Source organism: Rhipicephalus sanguineus, chromosome 3 (genome assembly GCF_013339695.2).
Source record: "Rhipicephalus sanguineus isolate Rsan-2018 chromosome 3, BIME_Rsan_1.4, whole genome shotgun sequence".
NCBI classification, from domain to species: domain Eukaryota; kingdom Metazoa; phylum Arthropoda; class Arachnida; order Ixodida; family Ixodidae; genus Rhipicephalus; species Rhipicephalus sanguineus.
The window spans coordinates 131,154,247-131,181,602 of NC_051178.1; the positions used below are offsets into that span (position 1 = coordinate 131,154,247).

The 27,356-nt window shown below is 45.9% G+C and overlaps 1 protein-coding gene across 1 annotated transcript in view; it reads left to right on the forward strand.

The window, feature by feature from the left end:
• The window catches only part of LOC119385850 (uncharacterized), a 103,582-nt gene that overhangs the window by 50,543 nt on the left and 25,683 nt on the right, over window positions 1-27,356 (forward strand). The window contains 5 exon segments of the mRNA XM_037653222.2: window positions 17,633-17,697; window positions 19,572-19,655; window positions 20,345-21,388; window positions 23,705-23,752; window positions 23,754-24,078. Of these exon segments, the coding sequence (XP_037509150.2) occupies window positions 17,633-17,697; window positions 19,572-19,655; window positions 20,345-21,388; window positions 23,705-23,752; window positions 23,754-24,078 (1,566 nt within the window).

Consider the following 27,356-nt stretch of genomic DNA (forward strand, 5'->3'; position numbering starts at 1 on the left):
GTCATCGATTCTGGAATGGCGCCATCGTTGAAGCACAGTGCGAGAGACTTAAAAGGTCAGACACAACAAACATTGGACGCCAACAGAGATGTTGGTTTTCAGTTGATGTTCAGTGATTGTCGTGTTTACTTTGCTCAGTTCTTTGTGGCTTTGCGCTGTATATGTAATTTATCTTGTATATCTAATTTATTTTGTGCTCTATATCTAATTTATCTTTTCGGCAGATCAAGATAAATTAGACCAAGCTTGCTGAATTGATCTTTAATAAATGTTAAAAAAGCATCAAGACGTTTACCAGCTAAGTTTACTATACATAAACGTTTCTACCAAATCAACGTTTGTTCAGTAATTCCCCAGTGATCTGATATCCCTTCCGTATTGTGCTTCTTCTTTTACAAGTTTGTTATTATTATTATTGTTATTGCTAATATTATTATTATTATTATTATTATTATTATTATTATTAGTAGTAGTAGTAGTAGTAGTAGTAGTAGTAGTAGTAGTAGTAGTAGTAGTAGTAGTAGTAGTAGTAGTAGTAGTAGCAGCAGTAGTAGCAGTAGTAGTAGTAGTATGATGACAGTCGAACACTATCCGCTTAAAGGGAACAGTGAAAAAGGAAACGAAACCGATATTTTTGAGTCAACGCCAACATCATTTTTTCCAACTCTTGGTATAGGCATATATGCTTTCCGCAGTCTCTGATTTGGTGGTGTCGAAGAAAAGTGGTGTTTTCAAAATGTTGACTCCAGCCCCTCCAGCTAGAGGTTTCAGGCTGAAGATATTTTTTGCTCGCCCACTGTAGGTGCACTCCTTATTACCTTTAGCTTTTTTTGTAACCGCGATGAAATCCGAGGAATGAAGGCAAGCGAGTTGAATGAGTAGATAGATCGTAGAACATTTAACGAAAAGATGTAGGGTTACGTTGCGGCAAAGCTAGACCTCCGTACGAAACGGTTACACTGGGTTTCCCACTGCACTTCAATTTTTTGCACAGAACAGCAACCACACCCTTCCCTTGACGTCTTTAGTAGGCACCAACATTTAGCACACTCAAACCGAAGCGATCGTTCTAGATACTTAAACATCACCTTGACGTTGGACACTGCTGCTATGCTTGGAGCAAGAGGCTGTGCTAGAGAGCCAACTTATGGGGGGCTCTAGAAAGACGGTCTTTGCTGACGTGGTTTTCGCACAGAAAACAAATTGTGAGCTAAAGAGCTCCGAAGCACAACGAAGAAAATAGACTTTTAAGAAAGGAAGAAGTAAAAGGAAGTGGATAACTCTAAAGGAACGACAGTCGAGTGCACGTGCTCCAACTTGGGAAGTGGAGACGAGGAGCCCTCATGTTGGGGAAAAGCAGGAACATAAGTGAAATGATAAAGGGAGGCTGAACAACTGTGTTTAAAAAATGTAAAGAAATAAAATGAAGTAGATTCTACAAAGCAGCCAGACAAAGCGGCGACGGAAAGACAGTGTCGCATGGCGCGGTGGGCTTTCTTTGGAGAAAGCCACAGCTCGGTGCCGTGAGCCGGGAAGACCTCGCCGCCTTGCAGGAAAGCGTCTGCAGAGGCAGTGTTATCAAAATGGAACGGACAAGCGCGACGGAGAGAGGACGAAATAAATGAATTGGCTCAGGGGGAGCAGCGCGAACTGTAGAACTAATGACCGAGAAGCGGTGAAGAAGAAGAGGAAGGAAAGGAGGATCAAAGAAACGAGAAGAAGGTTGCGAAAGCTGGTGGAAAGCGTCCCGTTGAGTCCAGTAGACCTTAAGAAGATAAAAAAAAACGCAAGAAAAATAAAAAGAACTGCGATGAAGCGCCGTTCGAGGAAAGTATGTGGCGCGAAGAGCAGATCAATGAAAGAGGTCAGAGAGGAGATGCTCTGGAAAGAATGACTGGGTTCACAACAGGGCCAAAGAAGCGAAGTAAAGAAGAAAAAATAGTAAATAAACTAAGCACAGGCACGTAAAAGGCTCGCCAAACAGCAGCGGCAATATAGGGATATAGAGGGCAAATGAGCTGAGTACTCAGAACAAAAAAATAAAGAAAGTAGTGGGAAAGCCCATAAAAGGAGGACAACGGTAATACAGGGCGCGGTGCTTGCCCGCAAGGCCCATACACAACGACATGTAAAAGAAGAAGAAAGGAAAATAGAGGACGACGCCGGAAAGAGGAGCGAGATACGAAAGGACGACGGAGCGAAGGATAGAGATGAAAAAGACGAACCAGCATGGAACGGGAGAGAGCGACTGGGAGAGCAGCGCCTTTCCTCCTTTGGTCTCCTTCTCTCTCGCTCTCCTCTCCACCCTCGCGAGGGCTAGGCTCCCTGGCTTGGCAGCCATTGGAAACAGCCGGGGCTGCGGCGAGGAGCTCGCGCTGCTGGCAACCGTCATCACCGCCGCTGCCGCCGCCATGTGAGCGAGCAGCGACTGCGCTTGGCTTGACTCGGAGGTCTCCTCCGCTTGTTCGGGGTTTCAGGCAGCGGTATGGACGCGGATTCAACGTCCAGAGGTAAGATCTTCGAGTCCGCAGCCTCCGATTCTGCTTTCTTTGACCGAAGCGGCGAAACAACTGCGCGTCCCATATCGAGCTCGCCAGCCGGAGCGGCGGAGGAGAAGCAAGTGGTAGCTGCGATCGAGGGCGGAACGTCTTTCCGCTTCCACCTCCTTCCTTCCTTCCTACCATGCCGGGACGAGGTGCGTTTTTGCCCGCGCGTCACCCCTGCACTTCCGTCTCCCATTGGAAAGCAGCCCAGCGGTGCAGTGCGCTCGGCAAGAGATGACGGCTAGTTTCGTGCCCGTGTGTTGTGCGAGGACCGTGCAATGTGGTGCAGTTGCCTTGCGGCGGCGGCGGTCGCGTCGAAATCCGCCCACTCCCGCTGGCGCGGTTCCTGCGCGGCTCTGAGCGAGCGGGCAGCGGCCCGCCGGACTTGTGTTTTCCACTGAATGTCGTGCTAGAATCTGTTACGTGTCTCGTAACGTGTAGAATGCGCGGAGAGTACGTTGCCAGAGCGTGTCAAACTGCCCTGGCTGTGCTGGTCATTGTTTTCGTTTCCCTTTAAGGCGGCGAACACACCCTGTGTCATTTCGTGGCAGAGACATGCCTTGTTTTGATGTTTGGGTATAGTTCGAAATCCTTTAAATAAAATACACTGAATGACTTAACTTTCCGTCGTTCTCATCTGGAGTAGCATGCTGGGCGTTTTCTGGTATTCGTCGTAAAGCTTCGCTCTCTCTTGCTCTCTCTGAATCACAGCTTCGCAGTTTGTTAGAAAAATAAGCAAGCTCCACAACCGACCTTGTCACTTTTGTTTCCCATTAGGCGTGGCACATCATTTTTCTTGCGACCCCTCAGACTGGGATGCCTCTACTATTCTACTGCGACTCAGCGAACCCTCGTAGGGGTAAACGCCGTAATGTGGTACAGAGGCGTATAGTTTTAGCTGTACAGTTGAAATATATAGCTGCGAGTTTTGCTTACGGAACGACTACAGCTGCGGGAGGCATTGCGATAATCGCGCGCGCAGACATTATGCTCTCAAGTGTTCGCAAGGTTGCGTGAACCAGCCTTTCGTTCGTGATGCAAACCTCTCATCTGTTTCTCTATCGTTTGGCAACTGCGATGATGAAATGTGCAGATATTCGCTTACATTTACTATTCACGGCTCAAACATTACATTATTAAACCAATGCCGCCGTGACCTTATGTTGCGTTTCCATGCCTACGCGATCTTGGGCTTGCAGCGTTCAGTTTCTGCTCGTTTCTCTTCTGTTTCAGAGCTAGTCATGTTATTGGTTGCACTTTAACTGGATAGTATGGTTGTTATTCAAAATAATAAGAATGAAGTCATGTCAACCTTGTTTAATGTCCTTAGAAATTCTGAATGGCATGAAATAATGCAACCATTTTGTGCGATAGATCTGACAATTACCACATAAATCACGTAGGTCTGTATATGTGTCCCTGTTTTATTGCTAGTTAAGCGATTGCATTTTTTGTATTTGGGCATATTCAACACTTGAAATTAATTATCCTTACTGGCAGCAACCAGTGGTATCGCGACTCTATTAAAGTTGAGTGGTTACGTCTGCTGCCCTCATTACCTTGACACACTTGCCAATGAGAAAAATCTCTGCCGGTGGTTATACAAGCTTCGCTCTCGCTTTGCTGCGACGCCAAGTACTAGAGAGAGAGAGAAGAGGGAGAAAGGAAAGACAGGGAGGTTAACCAGAAGCAGTCTCCGGTTTGCTACCCTGCACGTGGGAAGGGGAAAGGGGATGTAAAAGAATGAGAGAGAAGAAGAAGAGTTTGTGACGACAGCACGTGACAAAATACTACAACAACAAAACAAAACAAAACAAAACGAAGTGCCAAGTACTAGCATTTACGCAAGAAGTGTACACTATCTTGCGACCTCGCTTTATTAACGGTCAAGTTAGTAACATCTCATGCAACGTTGTAATTGTACAGAAACCCCGTCAAAACGGTATACCTACAACATTTCTTTTACTTCGTCGCGCAAGAATGACTCGGGCGACGTCCAAAAAACGAATATCATAGAACTATATCCTTTAGATTTCGTTACACTTTCAGGGTACCACGAAGCTGATTGAAAGATAGTGAAATAACTCTAGTAGAAGACAGCGATGTAGCTGTATCGAGCCTACGTTTTTCAAATGGCGAATACACCATGCATCGTCCGCTTCACATTTTCATCCCTTGCGCGTCGAGCCCCTACACGGTCGATTCGAAGCAAAGCGAAATGCAATGACGACGAGGCGCTTATTACTACGGGTCTCTCAATTAGTCATCCGAACATGTCTGTGCGCCGGCGGATGTAAGAGAGGCTGTGTTTGGGTCGCCGAGAAAGCGCGCGTCTAAAGATAGCGAGAGGCCTCGGCTGCCTGCCTCCCTCTCCTTTTAACAAGCAAATAACTTTCCTTGAAGCACGCGAGGAGCTCCGGCGGGGTGGGCCCGCACGAACAACCGTACGTGTATAGTGCTGATAGTCACTTTGTCCTGGTTACTATACGGCAGCCCTGACAGCCCATCTCCGCGCACCGCCTCTCTTTCACGTTTCTTTCACCTTTATCTCACGCGTGTCCTTGTCGGCGTTCGCAAACTCTTTACTCCTTTCTGTTCGCTTACGGGCTTCGTCCTTCTACAGATATATTTAACATTGTTTGCTGAAAGCGGTGCCTCCTTTCTGCAGGTACATGTTTCTGTGGTTGTCCTACGTATTGTTCTTCATCGCGTAAACCACCGCGTCTCTCTCTTACTTCATCCTATTCAGTTAGCAGTCTATCTATCTATCTATCTATCTATCTATCTATCTATCTATCTATCTATCTATCTATCTATCTATCTATCTATCTATCTATCTATCTATCTATCTATCTATCTATCTATCTATCTATCTATCTATCTATCTATCTATCTATCTATCTATCTATCTATCTATCTATCTATCTATCTATCTATCTAGCTATCTATCTATCTATCTATCTATCTATCTATTATGTCTCTCTGTCTGTCTGTCTGTCTGTCTGTCTGTCTGTCTGTCTGTCTGTCTGTCTGTCTGTCTGTCTGTCTGTCTGTCTACTTTCCTGTCTAGGAAATGCATGAAATTCTCCAGTTTGAGAGAGCTTTTATTTCCTTTGCCCCTTTCTCCACTACATGGAATTCAACCGATATTTGCCATGGTTAACCTCCCTGCATATAGGTTGAATTGGTGAGCCAGATAGTGATTCTTTTGTACGAAGATCCTAGGCCGTGTAAAAGGGACGACTGACGAAGAAGAATCACACAAGATCGCTTGTGTGACGTGGTTCATCGTCCTCCGTCATCTATTTTTCCACCTCCCTGGATTTTTGAAGAAAAACAACTGCTTGTAACATCTGCAATGGTTAACCGACCTGTATTCATAAACGAAGGCTGGGGGAAAATCTTGCGTGTTGAACAGTAACAATGAACTAAGGACAAATCGAGGGCAAATGCCGTAGGACAAGAATACATTCATCTTATTTTAAGAGCCCTTTTCCGAGCGTTCAGCCGCTCTGTCGAGTTTCTTGCTCGAAGGTTGGTTCTTACGTTTAGTGCAAAGTATTTAGCCTTCTTAAACTTACCATACGATAAAAAATTATTTTTTCACGTACTTCTCAAAGTGCATCGTGTGTAACTAATACAGATAAAAAAAAAGCAAGCAGTTTTTTTTTATGAAATAGTCTAAAAGAGCGAACACTCTAAATTACCAAATCGTCAGAGCAAAACTGCAGGCGCACACTGCTTAATAGCGTCATTTATAATGTTTTAAAATAAACTTAAGCTACTGCGCGGTTTCTAAACATGCGCGTATGTAAAAGTACGCGTAAGAAGAGCACCATTATTGTATTATTGATAACTTGCGTACGAATGAAGATTTCAAGATTACAATTTAAAGCTATAATGGACTAAATTTTTATTATCCAAGCGTTGACGTTATTAAGAGTGAAATATTGCGAAGTGCAGCACTCATTAAGTTGCTGAAACCAGCGTCATCTTAAAATGAGTTTCACTGGTTGTCGCGAGGCACTGGCAGATGCGCGCGTCATTCTTCTTTTTTATAAGAAAAACGAATTTCCCGGATGAATCCACGATAAATTTCTTTTCGCCATCTCCCCAATTTTTCTTTCCTTTATTTGGTTTATTTCTTCTTCTGCCAAGTAAAAGACAACTTGCGCAGCAAAACGTCGAGGTTGCTCCTTAATGAATGTTTCGTCATGCCATCTCAGTTTCGCAAGAGATGCTGTCCCGCGAGGTAATCAATTGATAGCATACAATCACTCCGGAGGTTTTTCCCAAGACGTCCACTACAGTGCTTTCAGTATGTGTCGTCGCAAATAGAAAAAGAAGCACACAAGACAGTTCGTTGCGCAAGTGTTGTCGCTTGCCTCCAAACACCAGTACTCTTCAGCTTCGGAGCCGCCGCGATGCTGCAGTAATTAAGGTGCTCTACTGCCGATCGAAGGTCTGGGTTCGATCGCGGTCACGGCGTTCGCACTTTCGATGGACGCAATAATGTTAGAGGCCCGTGTACTTAGATTTAGGTGCACGTTAAAGAACCCCATGCAGGTGTTTGAAATTTCCCGAGCCCTCTACTGCGGCGTCTCTCATAATCATATAGTGTTTCTTTTTTTTTTTTTTTTGGCACGTAACAACACGGCAGTTATTCTTATTATTATCCTCAGCTTTCGATCGTACAGCAACGCACCATGACACGTGAGCGATTCCACGATGCCGTATACTTTAGTTCTCGATAGCAATGAGCGTGTCGTGTTGTCCACATCCGAAGTCGTCCAGCTTGTGTGCGATCACGGATCCGTATGTTGCGATACGATAACGGTTGCGATAACGGAGCGAAAAAGCTTGCTTCATTAGGGGAGGGGGGAGGAGGGAAGTGATTTATCAGTCCTGGCTTATACTGCGTAGTCAACACGGCGATTCAGTCATGTATGCTACAGCAGCTGCTCGACATTGAAAAGCAACGAGTTAGGTTTGCCAGATTGCAGTTTCGAAAATTTGTTTTCGTTCACCTGGCGGAGAAGCAGTGCCACTCTAATGAAAAAGAAAAAAAGAACGACCCGACTACAAAAGAGGAACTTTTATGGTACACGTAACTTATACATAAACAAACAAAGCAAAGAGAACAAGTAAAAAAAAAAACAATATACACATTTCACATATGAGCAATAAAACACTGATTTATCTCTGTATATCCAAAAGAGCACACATTAAGCAAACAATGGAATGGAAGAAATTGTTCACACATTGAAGTCTATCACGTATACGCAGCCCGACTACAGTGAAAACCAGAAAACTGAAGCTAAACTTTCATTTCTTGAATCTGAAGCCGTCGTGGAGCCTCAGTATACCGGGGAATCAACACAGCTCAATGAATCTCCTTTCTTTTTTTATTTGTACTTGATCTACTTTGGCGCAGAAAAAGCTCCTGAAACGTCAACTCAAGTCACTGGTTCCTCTTTAATGTAGTAGCAAACGTTGTTTTCCTTTAAACAATAAGCTGGGGCAGAGCTGACATTATAATATCCATGATATCATGGCAAACTGCTGCGGGAGCTTTCGCGCGGCGTCACCACTACTATTTAATTATTGCATCTCTGCCGACCAATCTCGGATTAATTATAACTGTCCCTTTGTAATTGCTAAAGCGCCATGTAAAAATGCATCTTAAGCCTAACTTTTTTTTTGGCAACCTTCTCAACGTGTGCGAAGATTCGTCAATGCAGAATACCAGCAGTAGCATCGACAATAAAACTGGCTTTAGAGTTTAGCTGCTTCTTAACAGACCTTCCTTCTTAACTTAACAGACCTTCCTCTCAATAAAGGTATCTCCCTACTTTGATATCTCTCCTTAAACAGCTGAGAGCATAAGTCATTCATCCCATTACGCGATGTAATATAATAATAATTGTTGTGGTTTAACGTCCCAAAACCACGATTTGATTATGAAAGACCCCGTAGTGGAGGGTTCCGGAAATTTTGACCATCTGGTGTTCTTTAACAGGCAGCTAAATAGAAGTACACGGGCCTCAAGCATTTTCGCCTCCATCGAAAATGCGGCCGCCGCGGCCAGGATTCGATCCCGCGACCTGTGGGTCAGCAGTCGAGCGCCATAACCACTAGACCACCGTGGCGGGTCCATTACGCAACGTAAAGGTATATTTTGAACCATCCGACTTGTTAGGCATGTTTCTGCCTCCGGTGTAAATACAGATCTCCGTTAGTTGCACACACAACCAATAGCTGAAAAGCCATCAAACCGGAGGCCTTTGTAGTTACTATCGTTCGTGATGACTATTACATTCAAAAAGAGTTAAGACAATTAGTTGCACGCGCATATTCTTGCTGCTGTTTCTTTTTCCTTGCTTTCGTTTTCTTTCGTTCTTTTTCTATCTCTCGGGACCTGTCAGACAAAAACTACACTGTCCGGAACCTAATCAGATTCCGGATAAAGTGCCAGGAAACTAGACGAAAAAAGTCTAGTTATTGGCCATATCTAGCACTTTAGGCGGGAGCCGAACAATAGAGTATGAAAGCTATTGAATGAAGAGAATGCTCACTAAAAACAAATGCTTTTTTTTCACACCTACCGCCTCTTGGCTCAGCTGTCTTTTTCAAAATACATTGTCCTTAAAGAACAAAGAAAGCTTATTCGGTAACATATTTTTTTTTTGTACCTGCGCTTGAAACTTATAGTCGCGGACGGCGCCTAGCTAATCTTCCTTTTTTTCCTTTCTTTTTTTTTTATCACGCGCTCTGAAAGGAAAGTGCGTGCTGGGCAGGATGCATGAATCCCCCTCCCAATCGAGCCTTTTGTATATTTGCGTTTTCATATGAACTAATATCAACAATTTCAAGGCGAACTATGACAGTAAGCCCGCGAGCGTTTACCTTTTGCTACGACTCTGTTACTCTGCGTGATCGATAGCGCAATGCCAATGTTGTGGCAACGGGAAAGCATAACCGCGTGTGACAGTCGAGTCAAAATCTGATAGAAGTGGTGACTTGTAAACAATGACTTAGTGCTCCTCTAGCGCATTGTAACTTGTGTTAGGACTCTTATACTTGTGCTATTTATGCTACCTGCGTGCCTAAACAATGCGGTATTTCATTTTATATTTGTTACTATACTCCGACATATTTACCGCATTAAACTTACTCGCGTGTAAGAAAAATCTTGTGCACAGTTAGAAAAGAGAAGAAATGAAAGCCCGCGCTTTTTTATGACGCCAATATCTATTTTACGTACAGGCGTGGTCGACAGTTCCCAGGCCGCGCTGCCATAGGATTACATGGGATAGCAGCCTGGGATCTTTTGACCACCCCTGTACATGTAACGGAAAAAAAAAGAAAAAGACAAAGTGATTCACGTGAATATTGTCGAGATAGATACGTCACATTACGGGCCGTGAATCCCCAATAATAAATGCGCGAACGTAAGCAGTGCATGTGATTGTCGCCTTCTTATTGTTGTTTTTTCGCACTGTTATTCGTTCCGTGTAACTATATAGGGACCTCACTCAAACTGCTAACATGGTCCGCCGCGGTGGTGTAGCGGTTACGGCGCTCGGCTGCTGACCCGAAGGTCGCGGGTTCGATCCCGGCCGCGGCGGTTGTATTTCGATGGAGGCGAAATGCTATATAGAGGCCCGCGTACTGTGCGATGTGGGTGCACGTTAAAGAACACCAGATGGTGGAAATTTCCGGAGCCCTCGACTAAGGCGTCCCTCATAATCATATCGTGGTTTTGGGATGAGACGTTAAAGCCTAAATATTATTATATTATCAAACTGCTAACACACCCCTTCCTCCCACATACACTTTTTGTCTTTGTGATACGAAACGAGAGTCACACGGTGTAACTCAACAGGCACTATCCTCAAGCTGTTAATTGCAAATACACCCCACGCACACACGCGCGCATACACAGTTTCTGCTTTGTGATATGGAACAAGAGTCGCAACGCACGAACTCGCGATGAGTTACGACGAGCTGTTTTCGTGTCTGTGGCAGGCACGATATTTTCTACGCCTAGCGTGCACGAGCAGCCATCAACAACCTTGGCCCGCACTGGCGTATACAACACGAGAGGCGACGTATATCTGGCCCTATTTCACGAAGCGGCTCTTTCTCTCCCGAGACGTCGTTCTGGCATCATTCCGATTGCGTCCCGTTGACGACAGAGGAAGCAGTGAGACGCGCTGCAGGGTGTGCACGGGGCGTCGTGTTTCTGGTCGTATGAGGCGGACTGGTCCGGAAATAGTTCACCTCTGTTGCCGCCGTCGGATATATCATAACTGCATCTACGAGCGCGCGTGTATTCCTCGGAGGAAGGGTGCGTGGGATCGGCGCGCTATTTAGAGAGGCGTGGTATGCGTGCCGTCCAGGGAGAATGAAGGAGATGTATACAAACAGACCACAGCTGACAGATAGAGATTAGCCAGACGGGCGCACCGTTGAGAAATAACATTTCGTCTTGCGAAGCTCGTGGAGCTTGCCTCGTGAATTCCTTTTGCTAATGGGCTACACTTCAAGCGATGGAAACCACGCACAACAGTGCATTTGTCAAGTCCCACATCCTTCCTTGTCCTTACAGCGGGTAAATAATATTATGAGGGCGTAAAAAATTTGAGCACCCTGCAAATAGCCTGGCTACGCGATTCCTCGGAGGTTGGGTTCTAAGACGTTCTATGTGCGGCGCTTGTTCGAAAAAGACGGGAAAGTAATTCAGAATTGCGGGCAGTGACAGTTAGCTGCCAGTCACTGCACGAGAGTTTCCGCAGTTCATATGGTAGTCAGGTTTCTTAACAGGAACATGTGCCCCGGCTTCTTCGTCGAAGGGGATGCCACATTCCGAAAATCTTCGACATGTTTACTAATCTGGTTGCTCGCACTGGAACTATCACTGAAGGAGATACCTGTGCTTCCATGTGGTCAGTTGGAGTGTTTTCAACCGAATGGCGAAACCGACCATGTCATATACACCGTGAGCCAGTAACCTTGTACATTTTAGTATACTTTTTTTTAAGTATCTACATACCTTCCTGTACTTCCTGCACCCTCCTTCGACGTGTTTCCTGCTCTCTCTGTGACTGAGTGTTCCTTCTAGGAAAGCGCGTGTATTACTATACATCGACTTGATACGATTACGCTAGAAGTAATTGCGACTACACCACAACATAGGTGCCCTCATCAACTGTCCTTTTTTTGATTATATAAAAACACCTTGAATCTGTGATGCATGAGATTGCACGTCATTTGCAACTACCTTTCCTTAACCGTTTCTCTTTTTTTTTATTCTCGCTTCCACCACCACTTGCAGGATAATAAACAACCCGTTTCACCTCCATTCCTCGCCTTCTCTTAATCTATGTTAGTGCATGCTCAGCCCCGGATAGCCTGAGGTATTTAAGCTCAACAGGACGATGCGCTCTCGCAACGCATGTGCAGAGCAAAGAATAGATCATGAACGCAGAGTTTTCTTCTCGTGATTACTGCTTTCTTGTCTGACTTTGAACGGGCTTTCCTCCAAGAAACTTTTGACCGAAAAAGTGAAAAACACTGACCCACTGTGCGAAGTTATGTTGAACGCTGTTAATAAGAAATAAAATGTAATACTAGTAGTAAATGATTAAGATCAGTGATACGCGTGAGATATGACTAAAGCGTCCACTGTAGCGCCTCCTTTTTTTTCCTTCTCCTTAAGGAATCCGTGATTGAGGTTTCGGTTTGGCAGACGTAATGCCGCTCTTGGTGGAAGTTTTTCAGCGAGTTGTTTGCTCTCACGTTGCAGTTGTTTATAGACTCAACACACGCACACACGCACACACACATACACATACACACACGCATACACACGCGCACACACACACCAACTTTTGTCTTGCTCAATTCTTGTTTGGCTAAAGCGTATTGTTCGACTGTTTATTCTGAATTTTACAACTCACCTTTTTACCTTGCTTTACGCTGATTGGTCTCTATTTTGCTGAAAATTTATTTCTGGTCTTCCGGGGTAGTACTTGGCTACTTCAGATGCCTTTTATATTTGTAGCGTTCTATAACTTCTTACTTACTCAAATTAAAATATTCACTTGCCTCTCTCTCGCACTCCTTCACGGAGACTCAATCAGAGGCCTACATAAGCTATATCAATATAATAAATAATTTTTTAATGTTTTTAATACAAGAACAATAACCATAACGGGTTTTTCAACGAGGGAGCTCTGCTGTTCTTCGTTAAACACTTGCTCGGCCCCCTTTTCCAAGAACACGTAGAGCCAGAAAGGGTGGATGGCGTTGAATCTTAATGGTGATCAGCATGCAGCTTGGTACGACAAATATGCATTTTCGTGCGTAGACGAAACGTCTATGTTCACTTCTTCGCGTTGACAATGCCACGAAGCACTCGTTGTCACTTTCGGGATGGCTCGCCGGCATAGGTCGGCAAACTCACTCATGAATCGACTCACTCAGACTCACTCAGACTCAGATCGAGCTGTGAGTCTGAGTCTGAGTGAGTCCGGGTGAGTAATAATTTCGTGAGTTTGAGTCCGAGTGAGTCCGGCTAAGAAAATTTTCAGTGAGTCTGAGTCCGAGTGAGTCCGGTTGAGGAACATTTTCGTGAGTCTGAGTCCGAGTGAGCTCCAAGGGCAAAATATATTTCATGAGTGAGTGTGAGTGAGCTCCACACCTTTTTGCCGACCACTCGTTCTATCTGCACCTCTTCAGCAATATTATCAGCCTTAAGTCAGCTCACGTTTATAGTCCCGTCGACTCACGCATACTTCAAAGCCCTAGAGTTCATACGCCAGCTCAATATTTATTGATCAGAAGCGTGAGTTACAGAGGTGGGGGGTGCCATGACCTGCCCCCGAAAACTCTTTCACAGGAAGTTCTTGATAAAATATTTCCTCTGAGTCATCCCTTTAAATAAAGATGTCCTTACTGTATTTCAACCATGGATAACTCATATTTGAAGGTACGACATCAAAAAGCGCCAAGTAGAGCACCAATTATGCGAGATATTGGAGTGAAAAAGCATTGACACCAGAGTCGATAAAACCAATTATACGCTAACAGACTCATGAGTCGACTCACTCATACTCACTCAGACTCAGACAAAGCCGTGCGTCGGAGTCTGAGTGAGTCCGAGTGAGTAATAGTTTCGTGAGTTTGAGTCCGAGTGAGTCCGGCTGAAAAAATTTTCAATGAGTCTGAGTCCGAGTGAGTCCGGTTGAGGAAAGATTTCGCGAGTCTGAGTCCGAGTGAGCTCTAAGGGCAAAATATATTTCATGAGTGAGTCTGAGTAAGCTCCACATTTTTTGCCGACCTATGCTCGCCGGTGTCAGACGCAGGTGCTTTCGCAAAAAAAAAAAAAACATTTTTTTTTTGCTTGACGGGCTGCGGAAGAATGCGACGTACATTTCCCCGCACATGAGAGGGGCGTGGAAGACAATGCTTTCTCGTCACACTTGCCCGGACAGGCGTTATGCAAACAGGCATAGCGACCCGCGCAGTCGTATATATTCCACGCTTCCTCGACCCATCAGCTATTGTGCTTTCTACGTAGGATGCGCAGACAGAAAGCGAACAAAAAAAATTTTTTAGCAATGTGTACGAGAAGAGATCCTGCGCTGTTCTTCTCCGGCGATGGATGGCGACATCATTATGCAAACACGCTTCCAGTTAGACACAGCACATCCTGCGCGCCGTCTTCAAGGGGCCGGTGAAATGCTTAGGACTGTCAGCGTGCACAAACGAGCTCTATGTCAGGTGGTGCCGGTTTAGAGTGGAGATGAATATGGTAACCTGAGAAAACGATCATAAAAATACGCAAGTTCTACCGTACTTTGGACGTGAAAGCTGGGGTCTGCAAGAGCGAGAGATTTTCGCAGGAAGATGCATGAGGCTATGTCAGTCGTCACCTACTTTAAGCACGCTCAAACGCTGTCAACCGTAAACCAGTGCTTCAGAGAGCGGAAAGTCCCAAAAGTAAAGAAAATTTTTACGCCTGCTGTTTCCTCTATGGCTTTAGGTCGATCTAGCTTGCTCGCTAGTATATTAATGATAGTTGTTCGAGTTTTACATCCCAAAACAATAATATTATTATGACAGGCGCCACAGTGGAGGGTTCCGGAAATTTCAACCACCTGTAGTTTTTTAACGAGCACCTAAATCAAGGCACTCGGGCCTCTAGGATTTCGCCTCCATCGAAATCCGGCCGCCGCGGCCGGGATCGAACCCGCGACTTTCGGGTCAGCAGCCAAGCGCCGTAACCGCTACACCACCGCGGCGGGTTTACAGCGATAGGTTTTCGCAGACAGACGCATGATCTATGTCTGTTGTCCCCTACGTTTTAAGCATGCTCAAACGCTGTCAACCGGAATCCAGCGCTTCTTAGCATGGTAAGTCCCAGACGTAAAGAAAACTGTGTTCGCGTGCTTCTTTCTACATTGCTTTAAATCGGGCTAGCGCCCTCGCTAGTATTGACTCGTGTTTTCGATTTGCCGCCGAGGAAGATCACAGCGGCTTCAAGTGGAGTTCCTTTCCACATTCAGCTCTGCGAAAGCGGTGCATTGAACGACACGCGGTCGTTTATGGACGCCGGTGGGAGAGCGCTAACGGCGATATGTGCGTCCAGGATCTCCTGTGGTAGCCCACAGGCCGCTTCGCTCTGCTGCGGTCAAGTGATCGACGACCAACCACGACGCGCCGTCGCATTTGTCACGCGCCGAGGAGGGTCGCTCGCCGCCACGTAGCTGCTCTTGGCATGCGCGACAACATATAGTAAAGCACACATGGTCTACGCCTGTGCTGCATGTGTGTGTGTGTGTGTGTGTGTGTGTGTGTGTGTGTGTGTGTGTGTGTGTGTGTGTGTGTGTGTGTGTGTGTGTGTGTGTGTGTTGTGCGTGTGTGCGTGCGTGTGTGTGTGCGTGCGTGTCTGTGTGTGTGTGTGTGTGTGTGTGTGTGTGTGTGTGTGTGTGTGTGTGTGTGTGTGTGTGTGTGTGTGTGTGTGTGTGTGTGTGTGTGTGTGTGTGTGTGTGTGTGTGTGTGTGTGTGTGTGTGTGTGTGTGTGTGTGTGTGTGTGTGTGGAGAGAGAGAGAGATGTATTCTGGCGTCTGCATCCTCGCATGCTTTTTTTTTCAAATTGGCGATATCTCACTTTTGTACTTTAATTTACTTACATTGCTATATAGATACTGCCAGGGCTATTACAGGAGTGGAAAAGAAATACATAACAATCATTCTGGAAACAAAACATGATTATCTTGTGCTATCGAAGCTAACAGACAGAGAGAAAAAATTAATAGCACTAAGAGGACATATATGCAGATAATATAATTAAACGCACCCGGTCCCATAGAGGCAAAGAAAAGTATATTAGTTACGAATCAGAATATGAGCTGTGGATGAACATGAAACAGCTTCTACCGCCAGAGAATTCCATTCACTTATAGCTCTTGGAAAGAAGCTATACTTAAAACAATCGGTGTGGACAGCAGGAGCACGAATGAGCGCTGAATGGTGGTGTCTAGAAGTTTTACTGCGACGAATATCAAAATAGTCTGCGTACCTTATGCGAACATGTTGATTAATAATTAGGTATTCCTAATAATTTACTTATTCAATAATAATTTTCTGAAACAGCTCGTAATTCAAGACGCCATCGTTTACCAAGAATCAACGTTCCTACCAGCATCCTGCCAACACAAAACTAAAGCGTAATCTACGTCACTATAATCCCGCCTATATGACGACGCTCCGGCATAGCACACTTTGCGGGAAGTGTGCCCGGCCCAACTTGATGCGCCGCGGAATAAGTTGACAGCAAGCCCTACAAGGCAAGCCCGCGCTGCCTCGCCCGGAGACAGCAGCGGTAGCTACACCACTATGCACGTCCCCACATCACACAGCCGGCGCCCCGCTATAGTGACGTCATCTGGTTTGCGCCGTCACCATGGCTACGAAAGTCGGCCGCCTTTTGTCTCCTCTCTCCTCGATTCATTTCTCGTTTGCTCTTTTATGTTGCCTTTTGTTTCGCGCAGCGCGCAGCTGATCGCCAGGCTTTCTCGGTCTTTTTTCTTTATGTTCGAGAGCTTGTACTCTTCCCACGTGCGTACCTCCTTCTCGCCTCTGCCTTACTTCAGTGCGTGTGGAGTTTCTTATACAGCAAAGATTTTTTTTTGTCCCCTTGGCGGCGTGCTTTGTTTCAGCGTTCTCTGGCGAGAGCACTGTCAACCGGTGATATATGCCAGGCGACGCTGCGTGTACGGAGCTGTCGTGTATACGCTGTCCGCGCTTCTTTCTTGGCAAGTTCGCGCGCAAGGACGCAGCTGCATGCGACGCAAACGCCCAGATAATTCCCTTCTTTTTTTTCACAACGTCCGGCCTCTGTACTATGCCGCCGGTACGATGGGCGGAGGCCGTCTATACCTCAGGCAGGGCACTCCGAGTAATGAAGACTAACAGTGAGCGGAGTTGACGTGGTGGAAGGCCAGCTCTGATTGAAAATAACGATCATCCTTCAGGAAGAACGAAAGTGATTGATTACGGTGACGAAAGAACGAGATTTACGCGATCATATATTGCTTAGTCCACCTTCCGGAGATGCTCGCCTGTGAAAGTAGGCCGTGTAACAGCAGTGGGGAAAGAAATGAACTTCTACCGTTGAAGGCGTAGGTATGAGGCGTAGGTATGAGGCGTAAATTTTATTCGAATGGATTAAAATGGACAATGAAACATGTGTTCACGTACTCTTATGCGCGTTTGTTATAACACAGACATAACTATTAATGATCGCGTGGTTGGTATAGGTTGGGTGAATAACAGCGCATCCTCCGGCTCTTACAGCTCGCACGCACGTGTGATATCGCGTGATCGAGCCAAGAAACCGCGAAATGGACTGTAATCGACATCGTTACTGCTGAAAACAGGTTCACGTCTTCTCATAATTGTACTTTAGGGTACCTATGCGTGAACAATCATTTGTACTACGTATTATTCGTAGCTCTGCCGAGTAACGTGTCAGAAGGGTATGCATTCGAGTTGCTTAGACAATTGCTTATTGTTTGCAGGACCTTGCCGCCATGAGGCTGAAGCTGAATGTTCCACTCCCGGAAGAGAAGTGCCTCTTGCGCAGGTATGTTTCATAGCATGTTGTATAAGTTGAGCTCGCCCCGCCACGGTGGTCTAGTGGTTATGGCGCTCGACTGCTGACCCGAAGGTCGCGGGATCGAATCCCGGCCGCGGCGGCTGCATTTTCGATGGAGGCGAAAATGTCTGAGGCCCGTGTACTTAGATTTAGGTGCTCGTTAAAGAACCCCAGGTGGTCGAAATTTCCGGAGCCCTCCACTACGGCGTCTCTCATAATCATATGGTGGTTTTGGGACGTTAAACCCCATATATTATTATAAGTTGAGCTCAGACTGCGAGTTGCGTTAATCCTCAGAAAACGTCTCGTAATCTCGCCATATTGAGATACAAGTTGACTAAAAGTAGCTTCTTCAGTCGTCTCCATTACATCTCCTCGGTAATGGGAGAATGTTGCCTGATATATTAACTGTATTTAACCTATCGGCTATTCCACGAGCTATTCGTTTCTGGATTGACCTTTTAAAGGACGTTGCATCACAGCGAGATCACGCAATGTTCTTTGACAATCTTAAAATATATCTAAACACCAAAATCTGATCTTTCTCCTTTTCCAGATTCATCATTTTCCTTACCTATAGTACTGTTACCCGACATGTCTTTGTTTCTTCCCGCACGTTATCTTTTCCTTTTCTTTGCATTCATTTCTTTTCTTTGCTGGAAGAGAATCTCTTCTCAGTTATGCTCATTATTCTGTAGCACTATTTCCGTTGAATTAGTTGATTTTATAGTATACTTTTTGTACTACTTTTATGTATTTTCACATAGTTTTACTTTGATTTTGTAGTACATTCTGTTATATTCGTGAGTTCACTTGCACCTTCTGCACAAATCAATGTCTTACTTTGTTCATCATTCGAATAACTTTATTGAGTACTTTGTTAAGATGTTCTTTTATATCTTTGTGTACATATTTACTGTACTGCCCCTCTTACACAATGCCCCACGAGGACTGTGTAATAAATAAATAAATAAATAAATAAATAAATAAATAAATAAATAAATAAATAAATAAATAAATAAATAAATAAATAAATAAATAATAAATAAATAAATAACCTTTTCTGGTAGTTTTATGGTGTATCGAAAAAGGTAGTCTAACCTGTGGCAAACGTAAGCCTTCTGTGCAATGTATTAGAGAGAATTTTCTGAAAATCTCCCAACATTTTTGTACGAATCCACGGCACTGCATTTCTTTATATTGCAAAATTACACATCGATGCCATGTAATATTCTCGCGAGAGGCATCACGCGCGTTTGTTTCTCACACTCGTTTATACATCTAGGTGTTATTAATATCGTAAACTTCTATTGGTATTACCTTCTATTCTAAGAGTAGGCAGGTGTTGTGCCCGTCTCGGTGTCAAATTTCAGTTTGCTCCGTCCCTCTTTGTACTTTGTATACGTGTTTATGTATGTTTCCATATCAAGTAATAATAATAATAATAAATGACAACAGGTTTTCTCTGGTACTCATTTGTCCCTTATTATTACGGCGAGTTCATTCCAGTCGGTGCTATAATTTTGTCTCACAGGCTCATATAGTCCGCATGATGCTTGCTTGTGCCGTGTAAATTGCAGAGCAACTTAATTCATTCGTTTTCCTGCTCATTCACTTGAACAAACGGTAACCCGGTTCTTATGAAAAGATCTCAGCTCCTCGCAGAGCCTTCACAACTATCAGAAGAACAATATCAGCGAGCGAATGAAACAGTGGCTCTGTGAAAAAAAAAAAACGAAACAAAACGCCTTGTGAAATAAATGGAACGAGAAAGGCAAACTTCGCTTTTTCGAGATTCTTACAATTCGGAAAAATATGTATGTGTTTCTATGATGCAAAGTGCGTCTCATTTCTTTTGACAGCCGCCACGTCAGCCCTCGATATGAGGACCGACTGAGGTCCTACAGAGGCCTGTCAGAGCGCAAGTCTCCGCCGAAAAACTTCTTGTGAGTATACCTATCGAGAGTTTACAAGGCGTTCTAAGGACCTGTAAGCTTATGCCTCCGGGATTCACGTATACGTTCTTCACACAGTAGAACTTGGAGATATCAAACGTAGTAATGCCCAGAATAAAACTAGACCAGTTCCGAATTAACATTTATTTGCACACACACTAAGCAGTCACTTCGTAAAATATGAGTTAGAAAATGAATTTCTAACTAGATATCGGTATCGTTTTGCGTCAAGAGATGACTGACTGTCTTGCTCGCCATTTCTTCCATGGTGATTTATTCACTATAAACAACGTAAGATTTCGATAGTGCACCATCTATAAAGTGTTGTTAGAAGATTAGAAAGGTTAGGTAGAAAAAGCTTCGTCTAGCAGACTGCCGCCTTTTGTAGTTAAGATAAGCATGCTGCAAATCAGCATAGCATAAAACGAGGATCAACGAAGGGGAGACGACCAATTCTCTTTCGTTGTCGATGGTTCCAGCACTATTTAGTGTACGGCTAAATATTTCTTGCATGTTCACTCGTACTTTCGTTACACAGCAATAACAGTGTAGTTGTTGCTTACTTTCACACCCCGACACATTTCTGTCACAATGACTCGCACGCGCACAGTGACGTTTTTGTGGCTAAGTTTCCATTCAAAGTTGCCGCTTCGCAGATTGACCTTGTGCTCTCTCTTCAGATTCCGAACTTCAGCATGGCCTCCGGAGCGCGGCACCGCCTGCGACTTGGGCTCGCCGGACGCCGACAGCGTCCGTGCCATGTCGCTCTCGTCGTCTGAGCCGGAGGACAGGGACCTCTCGGACAACGACGAGGAAGAAGAGTTCGAGGACACAAGTCCGCTGCTGGCCGCCGCCAAGGCCAACATACTGGCCGGTGACGACTACGGCTCGGGCTCGGAAAACTCTTCCGCCGCGTCGTCCTCTTCGGACGAAGAAGAGTCGTCCGAGGACAGTGGCCTCACCGCGATGAGCGATCGGACGCTTCTGAACAAGAGAATCGAGCCCAACAACAACTTCATCGACTCGGTGCTTCTGGGAAGTGCGGACACTCACTTCGTCGGCGGCCACGACGAAGTGACCACGAACTTCGTCACGGCCGAACCTGTGACCGCGCTCATGGCCAACGTGCTGACGCTGAACGTGGGCTCCTCGCCCACGTCTGGCGACTACAATGACTTCAGTCCCATGAGCGAAGGGAGCACGGCGTCCCTGGCGTCGTCGCTCACGTCATCGTCCATGATCGGCATGGCGTCGATGACGTCATCGACCATGTCCGTGGACTTGGTGAGCAACGCCAACGCCTTCAGGGACGTCGCCTGGATGCCCGAGGACGGCTTCGTGATGGACAAGCTGAAGAAGACGGACGCCAACGTGCGCGAACGTGCGGCCGTGGAGGAGTTTGGTGACCTCAAGATGGTCAACGGCGGAGACGCGTTCTGCTCGGAGGCGTTGACGCCAGAGGCCGAGGAGTTCTCGAGCCGAAGCAGGAGGAAAGCGTACCGCGACGAGGGCGTCAGGCTCCTGCCGGACGTGCTGCCTCCATTGAAGATACTGGAAGAGTGCGAGAACGTGTTGAACTCCGCGGCGGTCACCAAGGCCGAGATCGATCAGCAGAACGCTTCTCGGCGCAAGCATCTCCTGGAAGGCGGTGGTGGCGCCGATAAGCTTCCCTCTTACGGCGTAGCGCCAGACGATGACCCCTTGGTTTCGGAAGACGTGTCCAGGTAGGTCACTTTGTACGTGCTTGCAAGATTTAAAAATGTCAGGGAACGCCATAGATGAGCTGCACGTGTTTTCACGAACCAATCACCGCGCCTTCTTATATTACAATACATGATGAAGATCTGTCGCGACAACTACGCATGTGTCTGTTGAAGATACACTTCCTAGAAGGGGAAGCCATAAATGAGTGACGGTGTTTTCCAAAGGCATTTTCTGGAAAGTCCTTTATCGTTCGTAATGTTCTCCAAAAACTTTATATGCAAGTTCAAGCTTTCTATGCACGCGGTAAAAATGATGGACTGTACTTATAAAATTTTCCATGACGCCGTAGTGTCTATGCATCCAGTTCCATCAGGGGTTCCATTCTGTAAAAGAGTTGTCGCAAACTTCTGTGCTTAACTACAAAAGAGTATCAGAAGGCGAGTGGTTCGAGCTATTATGTTGCTCAGCTATCGTCTTTATTAGCTAACAACTGCTCCACTGTAGATCCCCAGATCAATCATAGTTCCTTTTTATTCCTTAAGCGAATAAAGCAGATAGCCATTCGTTTTTTTTTCTTGCTGTGACTTTATATCTGCTGTGAGGCCCATCACTTCTTTTAGCCAACGTTGTTTAGAAACCAAATATATGTGTTTCCTTTAAAGGTAGCAGGCTATGTACAGTGCAGGAAGAGATCGCATATGGTGACGCTGAACTGAAGTGCAGGTTAAGAAAGGTGCTTACTACGTATAGCGACATAATTTTGTATGTGATGTATCCTAAGCACCAAGCCTCTTTAGTAAATCTCATTACGTCTTACATGGCCCAACAAGGGAATCTGTCATATCAGCAGAGAGAAAACAAAAATTAGCGCAGTTTGCACTAGTGGCGCAGCTAGGGCTGGAACCAACAGCGGATCTAGTGTTCGGACTCCCGAGGAAGAAGCCGCCCTCCCAAGCCCGCGTCTTTGCCGCTCCGAACATGCTCCCGCCACACTAGAGCGGAAATTGGAGCACGAACATTGTGGATTTTAGAACTTATATTCACACACACACAAAAAAAAATCGTTTATGCTAAATACGTTTGTAAGAGTGTCGGTGCAAGTCAGTCGTATATGGTGGGCATGTATCAGCAGTGTCAGCCGGACGACGGTAAAGACACTTTCGAACGAAAAGCTTGTGAATTCGGCCCCAGTTCATTTTAGTGGAGTACGACAGATGTATCAGCTAGCATTCAATGCAGTTATTGCACGCGCACTCATTAGAAAAATATATACACGTAACAAAAAAAGGTACTCATAAGAGCTCTGCTAAGGAAGTAGTGCTCCTGTCTATATTTTACAAATATAATGCATTATCTGTGAACATAAAATCATTATTTCCGCAATTAACTCCTGTCTCGTACATCAGTAGTCATCAGCCATGTTTTATTACCGTATATATTTTACGCTTTTATAGCGACTCATTCTAGGCCCATTTACAGCTACATCACATCTACACACCTGTGTTTGCTTCTATTCAGTTGCCACTAACCAATATTGATTTGCCGCTCTTTGGCCATGAGTGGCCCTTGCGCCATTAAAACCTATATATCTATCTATCTGTACTCACAGCAAAAATTTTTCGTGGGGTGACGCTGTCACAACAGTTATCGTCTCTGCAAGCGTAAGTGATCTGCACTGAATGTGCGCCTTTGTATTAATACTTAGCACGTTCTTCGATGTTTACTTACTTATTCTGCAATATTCAAGTGAACTTTAACCTGTTGATTAGGGCTTAATTGTACAAGCTGCGAAATGTGTCGTTTAATTACTGTTTCTTTTATAACCGAGCAATGGCAAAGCGCACATACGAACTAAAGTTTCATGAACTTGGCCTCAGCGCCAATATTCGCAAAATGCATGCAATTTATTCTGTTTTTCTGTTTCTGTTATGCTGTAAATATGTTTTGTTATTACTCATACCTCTCAGTTGTGTTACTGTAGCTTTAAAAATTGTGTAATATCATAATTGCCTTTAACAGGAGGTCCCGATACAGTCTTCGACTTTGGGACCTCCTTATGTGTACTAAACATTTGTAATTATTCTGTATTTTTACCAATAAATTCTGATTCTGGTTCTAACTTGCGCTTTAACTGTGCGTACGAAAATATTCCAGCCAATCATGACACTCGGTATATTATAAGCGGTGGCAACCGGCCAATAACAAATAACACTCACGAACGTCAAGCCTTGTGAATTTTGACCTCAGAATAGGAGCGACTCCTATTGCGAGTGGCTTGCCCGCAAAACGTTGTTGCCACGGCAAGCAGCGGCAATCACGTGCCCGCGTGTTCGCAGGTGGGCGCTACCGGAGAACGTGGCCAAGATTTTCGACAAGGCCGAGCTGACGCGAGGCGACCACGTCCGCCGCGTCTCTCCTCAACTTCACGCCCGAGAAGGTACGCCGTTCGCGGCTCTCGCTGGCCCCGACACCGTCGGCCCCGACGGGAGCACCTTCGAGGCACGCCGAGGGCCGCCAGCAGGCCTCGCGGTCCACCGGCACAAGCTCGGCAGCCAACGCGGAGCGCCGTCGGGGCCGGGCGTCTTTGTCGCCCGAGCGGTGCGGCGACTTCGACGTGTACAACATCGAGACGAGCATGCCCACCATCGACTGGGAGGCCATGGAGAGGCACTTGAGCCGAGCCGCCAAGGAGGATGACTGGCTCGCCAGGGTGAGCACGTGACATTCTACTCCACATCCGTATGATTGCGCACAGCAATGGTGGGGGAGGGAGGGCGCGCCCCCCTAGTCATCTAAAGGGGGCGTCAATTCATGCCCATACAGTTATTCAATCGTACCTCTCCCGTCAGTTCTTAATGTTCAGAATTATGGCCCCGTAGTTTTTGGCGGCACTGGCGGCCGAGGACCCTTGGTGTTGCACTACAATATCTGTTTACTTTCTCACGGGGACCAAAGGCGGAGGCAGTTGTGAGAATTACGTCATTGCTTCTTTTTCAGTTTGCATCCGTTGCGAAGCTTGTTTCATTTAGGACTTGACCAACGGAGAGAGAGGGGGGGGGGGCGCTGCTGTGATTCTTGACACCCCCCAACGGAGAACCATGCGCACCCCTGTGTGCCTATCGCTTCACCACAAACCTTCTCTTGTTTCTAAAGATACGGGCGATTAATATGTCTACGTGACCGACGCACATAGTGATCGCACCGGTAGTCTGTCAAAACTTTATTGAGGTTTTCGACCAATCAAACTAAATTAAATTTCATTTCAGCACACAAGTGGACGATGTGTGTTAAATCGCACTTTAGCGTCTCGTAGCGCATGTGACCGTGGACCTAAAATCTGAAGTAAAATCTAAATCTGAGGATCTGTATAGTAATCCTGTTCCTCGTCTGATGTATTATTATTTTTTTTAATATCCGTTACTCTATCCGTCTTTATTACTCCCTTTCCGGCCCTTTTAGTGCACGGTATCAAAGGAGGTAGTGACGTACTACCAATGGTGGTACGTGCGGCCTTCCATTACGGCTAAGTATGCCGTAACAGTTCGATGCTTTCTAAACTACATACTATGCATATATAGCGCTAGGAAAATACCTGTGCATCCGGTGGATGAAGTATAGGTAGGTCAGGTGTATCAGAAGGAATACAGAACAGTAGTGCGCGAACTTCACTTGTGATTTTTGGTAACCATGCAGTCATTCAGAAGTGTAGTTTCCTTGTGATATACCACACTTCTCGCTCCGTGGGGTAAGCAGCTCGCTGCTGTTGATGGGGCCCTTCCGCTAGGAAGTTCGGATGGGGCCGTGGGGCCGCAAGGATAGGGCAGTGGTACAAATTAATTGCACAAAAAGGCTGCAATCATTATGCGATCGAACGCTGGCTGGGACACCCAAACAACGTCATATAACCGACAGGGAGCCAGAAATCCACACGCAATTATGTAGTAATGATCAAGGGCGGCCGTGCATATTGTGTGTTTAGAAGAAACGTTTACGCGATCGATTAAAATCGGCTGACAATATTGACGATTGAAAACTTCCAAATAACTATAATGTGCAACATTCACTAGGGTCACTCAACAAAACTAGCTACTAAACGCAGTTTCCGTAGTTGCTTGGGTTTATTGGTTGGATGTCGTTAAGATGATGCCATACTGATCACACCGGTAGAGAAATGATAACGATATCAGTTGAGAACTTTGAAGGCATAATTATTTTTTTTAATTATCGCATCGCCGTTTCTCTGCTCGCTTAATGGGTACATATAACTGGACCCGCAAGAGTATATGATTTACGTCCAATATTATGCACGCATAATGTTCTTGATACACTCAATTTTGAGAAATTTGGCAGTTCTGCTTACAGGGCGAAATGTCTAATGAGTACGCTTAAACTTCTCAGAAGTTATTTGTTTGCTTGCTTCTTGGTTTGTTTGGCGCCCAAGGTGAAGCTAGGTTTAAGCAATAATCGGACTTGTCTCAATTACCGCAGTTGAGGCTTTAATTGACGTTCCGACTATTGAGCGGAACGCTGACGGTTAGTGCACTTCGCTTCGTCACTCTTGCTGCCGAATGCCCTCCGCGTCTCCGGAAAACCTCTGACCGTCTTCACTCGAGCCGTTCATGCGTCGTCGTATTTAGGTTGTCACCGACTATCTAGCTAGCCGAGAACGTCGTGGAGGGGCTCGGGCCAGAAATGAAAGGGAGGCAAGGGCATCCCGCCTTCTTCGGAGCGACCTCCCGACGTTTGTGAGATAGACGCTGTCTGCAGGCCAAGAAGACGTGCCCACTAAGGGGCCCCGACGACTGGCTTCCGTTTCCAGGGGATGTTTGTTTAACCAGAAGCAACGTGAGGAAAGGGTGCGTGGTGCACAAACGAAACACACATGTCAAAGGGCGACAAACTCCAGAGGAGCCGGCGAGAGCAGTAAAAACGATCAGCACGACCCTGATTGATTATATTTGCCTGGGCACTGGTGCACGTGCTTTCCTATACGCAGTCTATGTGGAGAAGACCCACCGATAAGATTCTGCGTCATAACAGGAAAGCTTTCATTTCGTCTTATCAGCGTAATGCTGTAACATTATGAGGTCGTTCGCGGCTTTTTGGACGCGAGCTTAATGGCCTGTTATAAGTGAAATAACTGTTTCTCTTCATTATATTCAGTTAACTGATCAATCTCATAGTCATATTGTATGGCCTCGATTCACGTTAAGTTTTTTGTTAATTCTGCTGAAAGAGACATTCATTGCGCGCTGGCGGTCGTATGTGTGCGCATAGTGCTTTTGACTGTTTGTTTACTATTCTGTTGCTTGTTAGTTCAGCATCAGTTCCACGATATTGAGATAGCCGGCCATAAGGCAGCCTACCTCGGCGTGTTTTCACACACGAATAAAAAGAATGACAAGGTGAAATGAATACGAAGAAAAATACAAGAAGTGCGCTGAGATGTCCACCACTCACGTGCACCTTAATCATCTCGCCATTGCCTGCGAAACACCTCAGTCAGACAAGGAAAACAAAAAGTCAGTCGTTACTGCTGCCCTAAGCCTTGTCGATCACCTTTTCTCCCTTTCGTTTATACCACAGCCAAAAAAGTTGGGGGGGGGGGGGGGGGGGGAGTAGCGCTTTTCGCTTAGACGTATGCTCCATATGTACACTATGGCTCAGCTAACCGATCGTCGAGTCGGTATTCGGTTGCACTCGTCGCAAGCTGTGATAGGCGGCGGCTGTCTGTCACTCGTCCCGGAATAGGATGTGCCCCGTTCCTCCCGTTCCGACCACGCACTGCGAGGCAGCTTCACTTAGTCGTTGTCGCGTCGCTAGCCGGGCGCGCGCACCCGCGTGAGCCTCGTCGACCGGCGACAGCGCGTACGCACGTCGGCTCACACACAGAGACCGCACCCTCCTTCGGACCCATTCGTTCAAGGCTTGGAGCCGAGTCACCGCCGCGGTCGGCGCGCTCCCATCGCGCTGTTTGCGCCGTGGGCG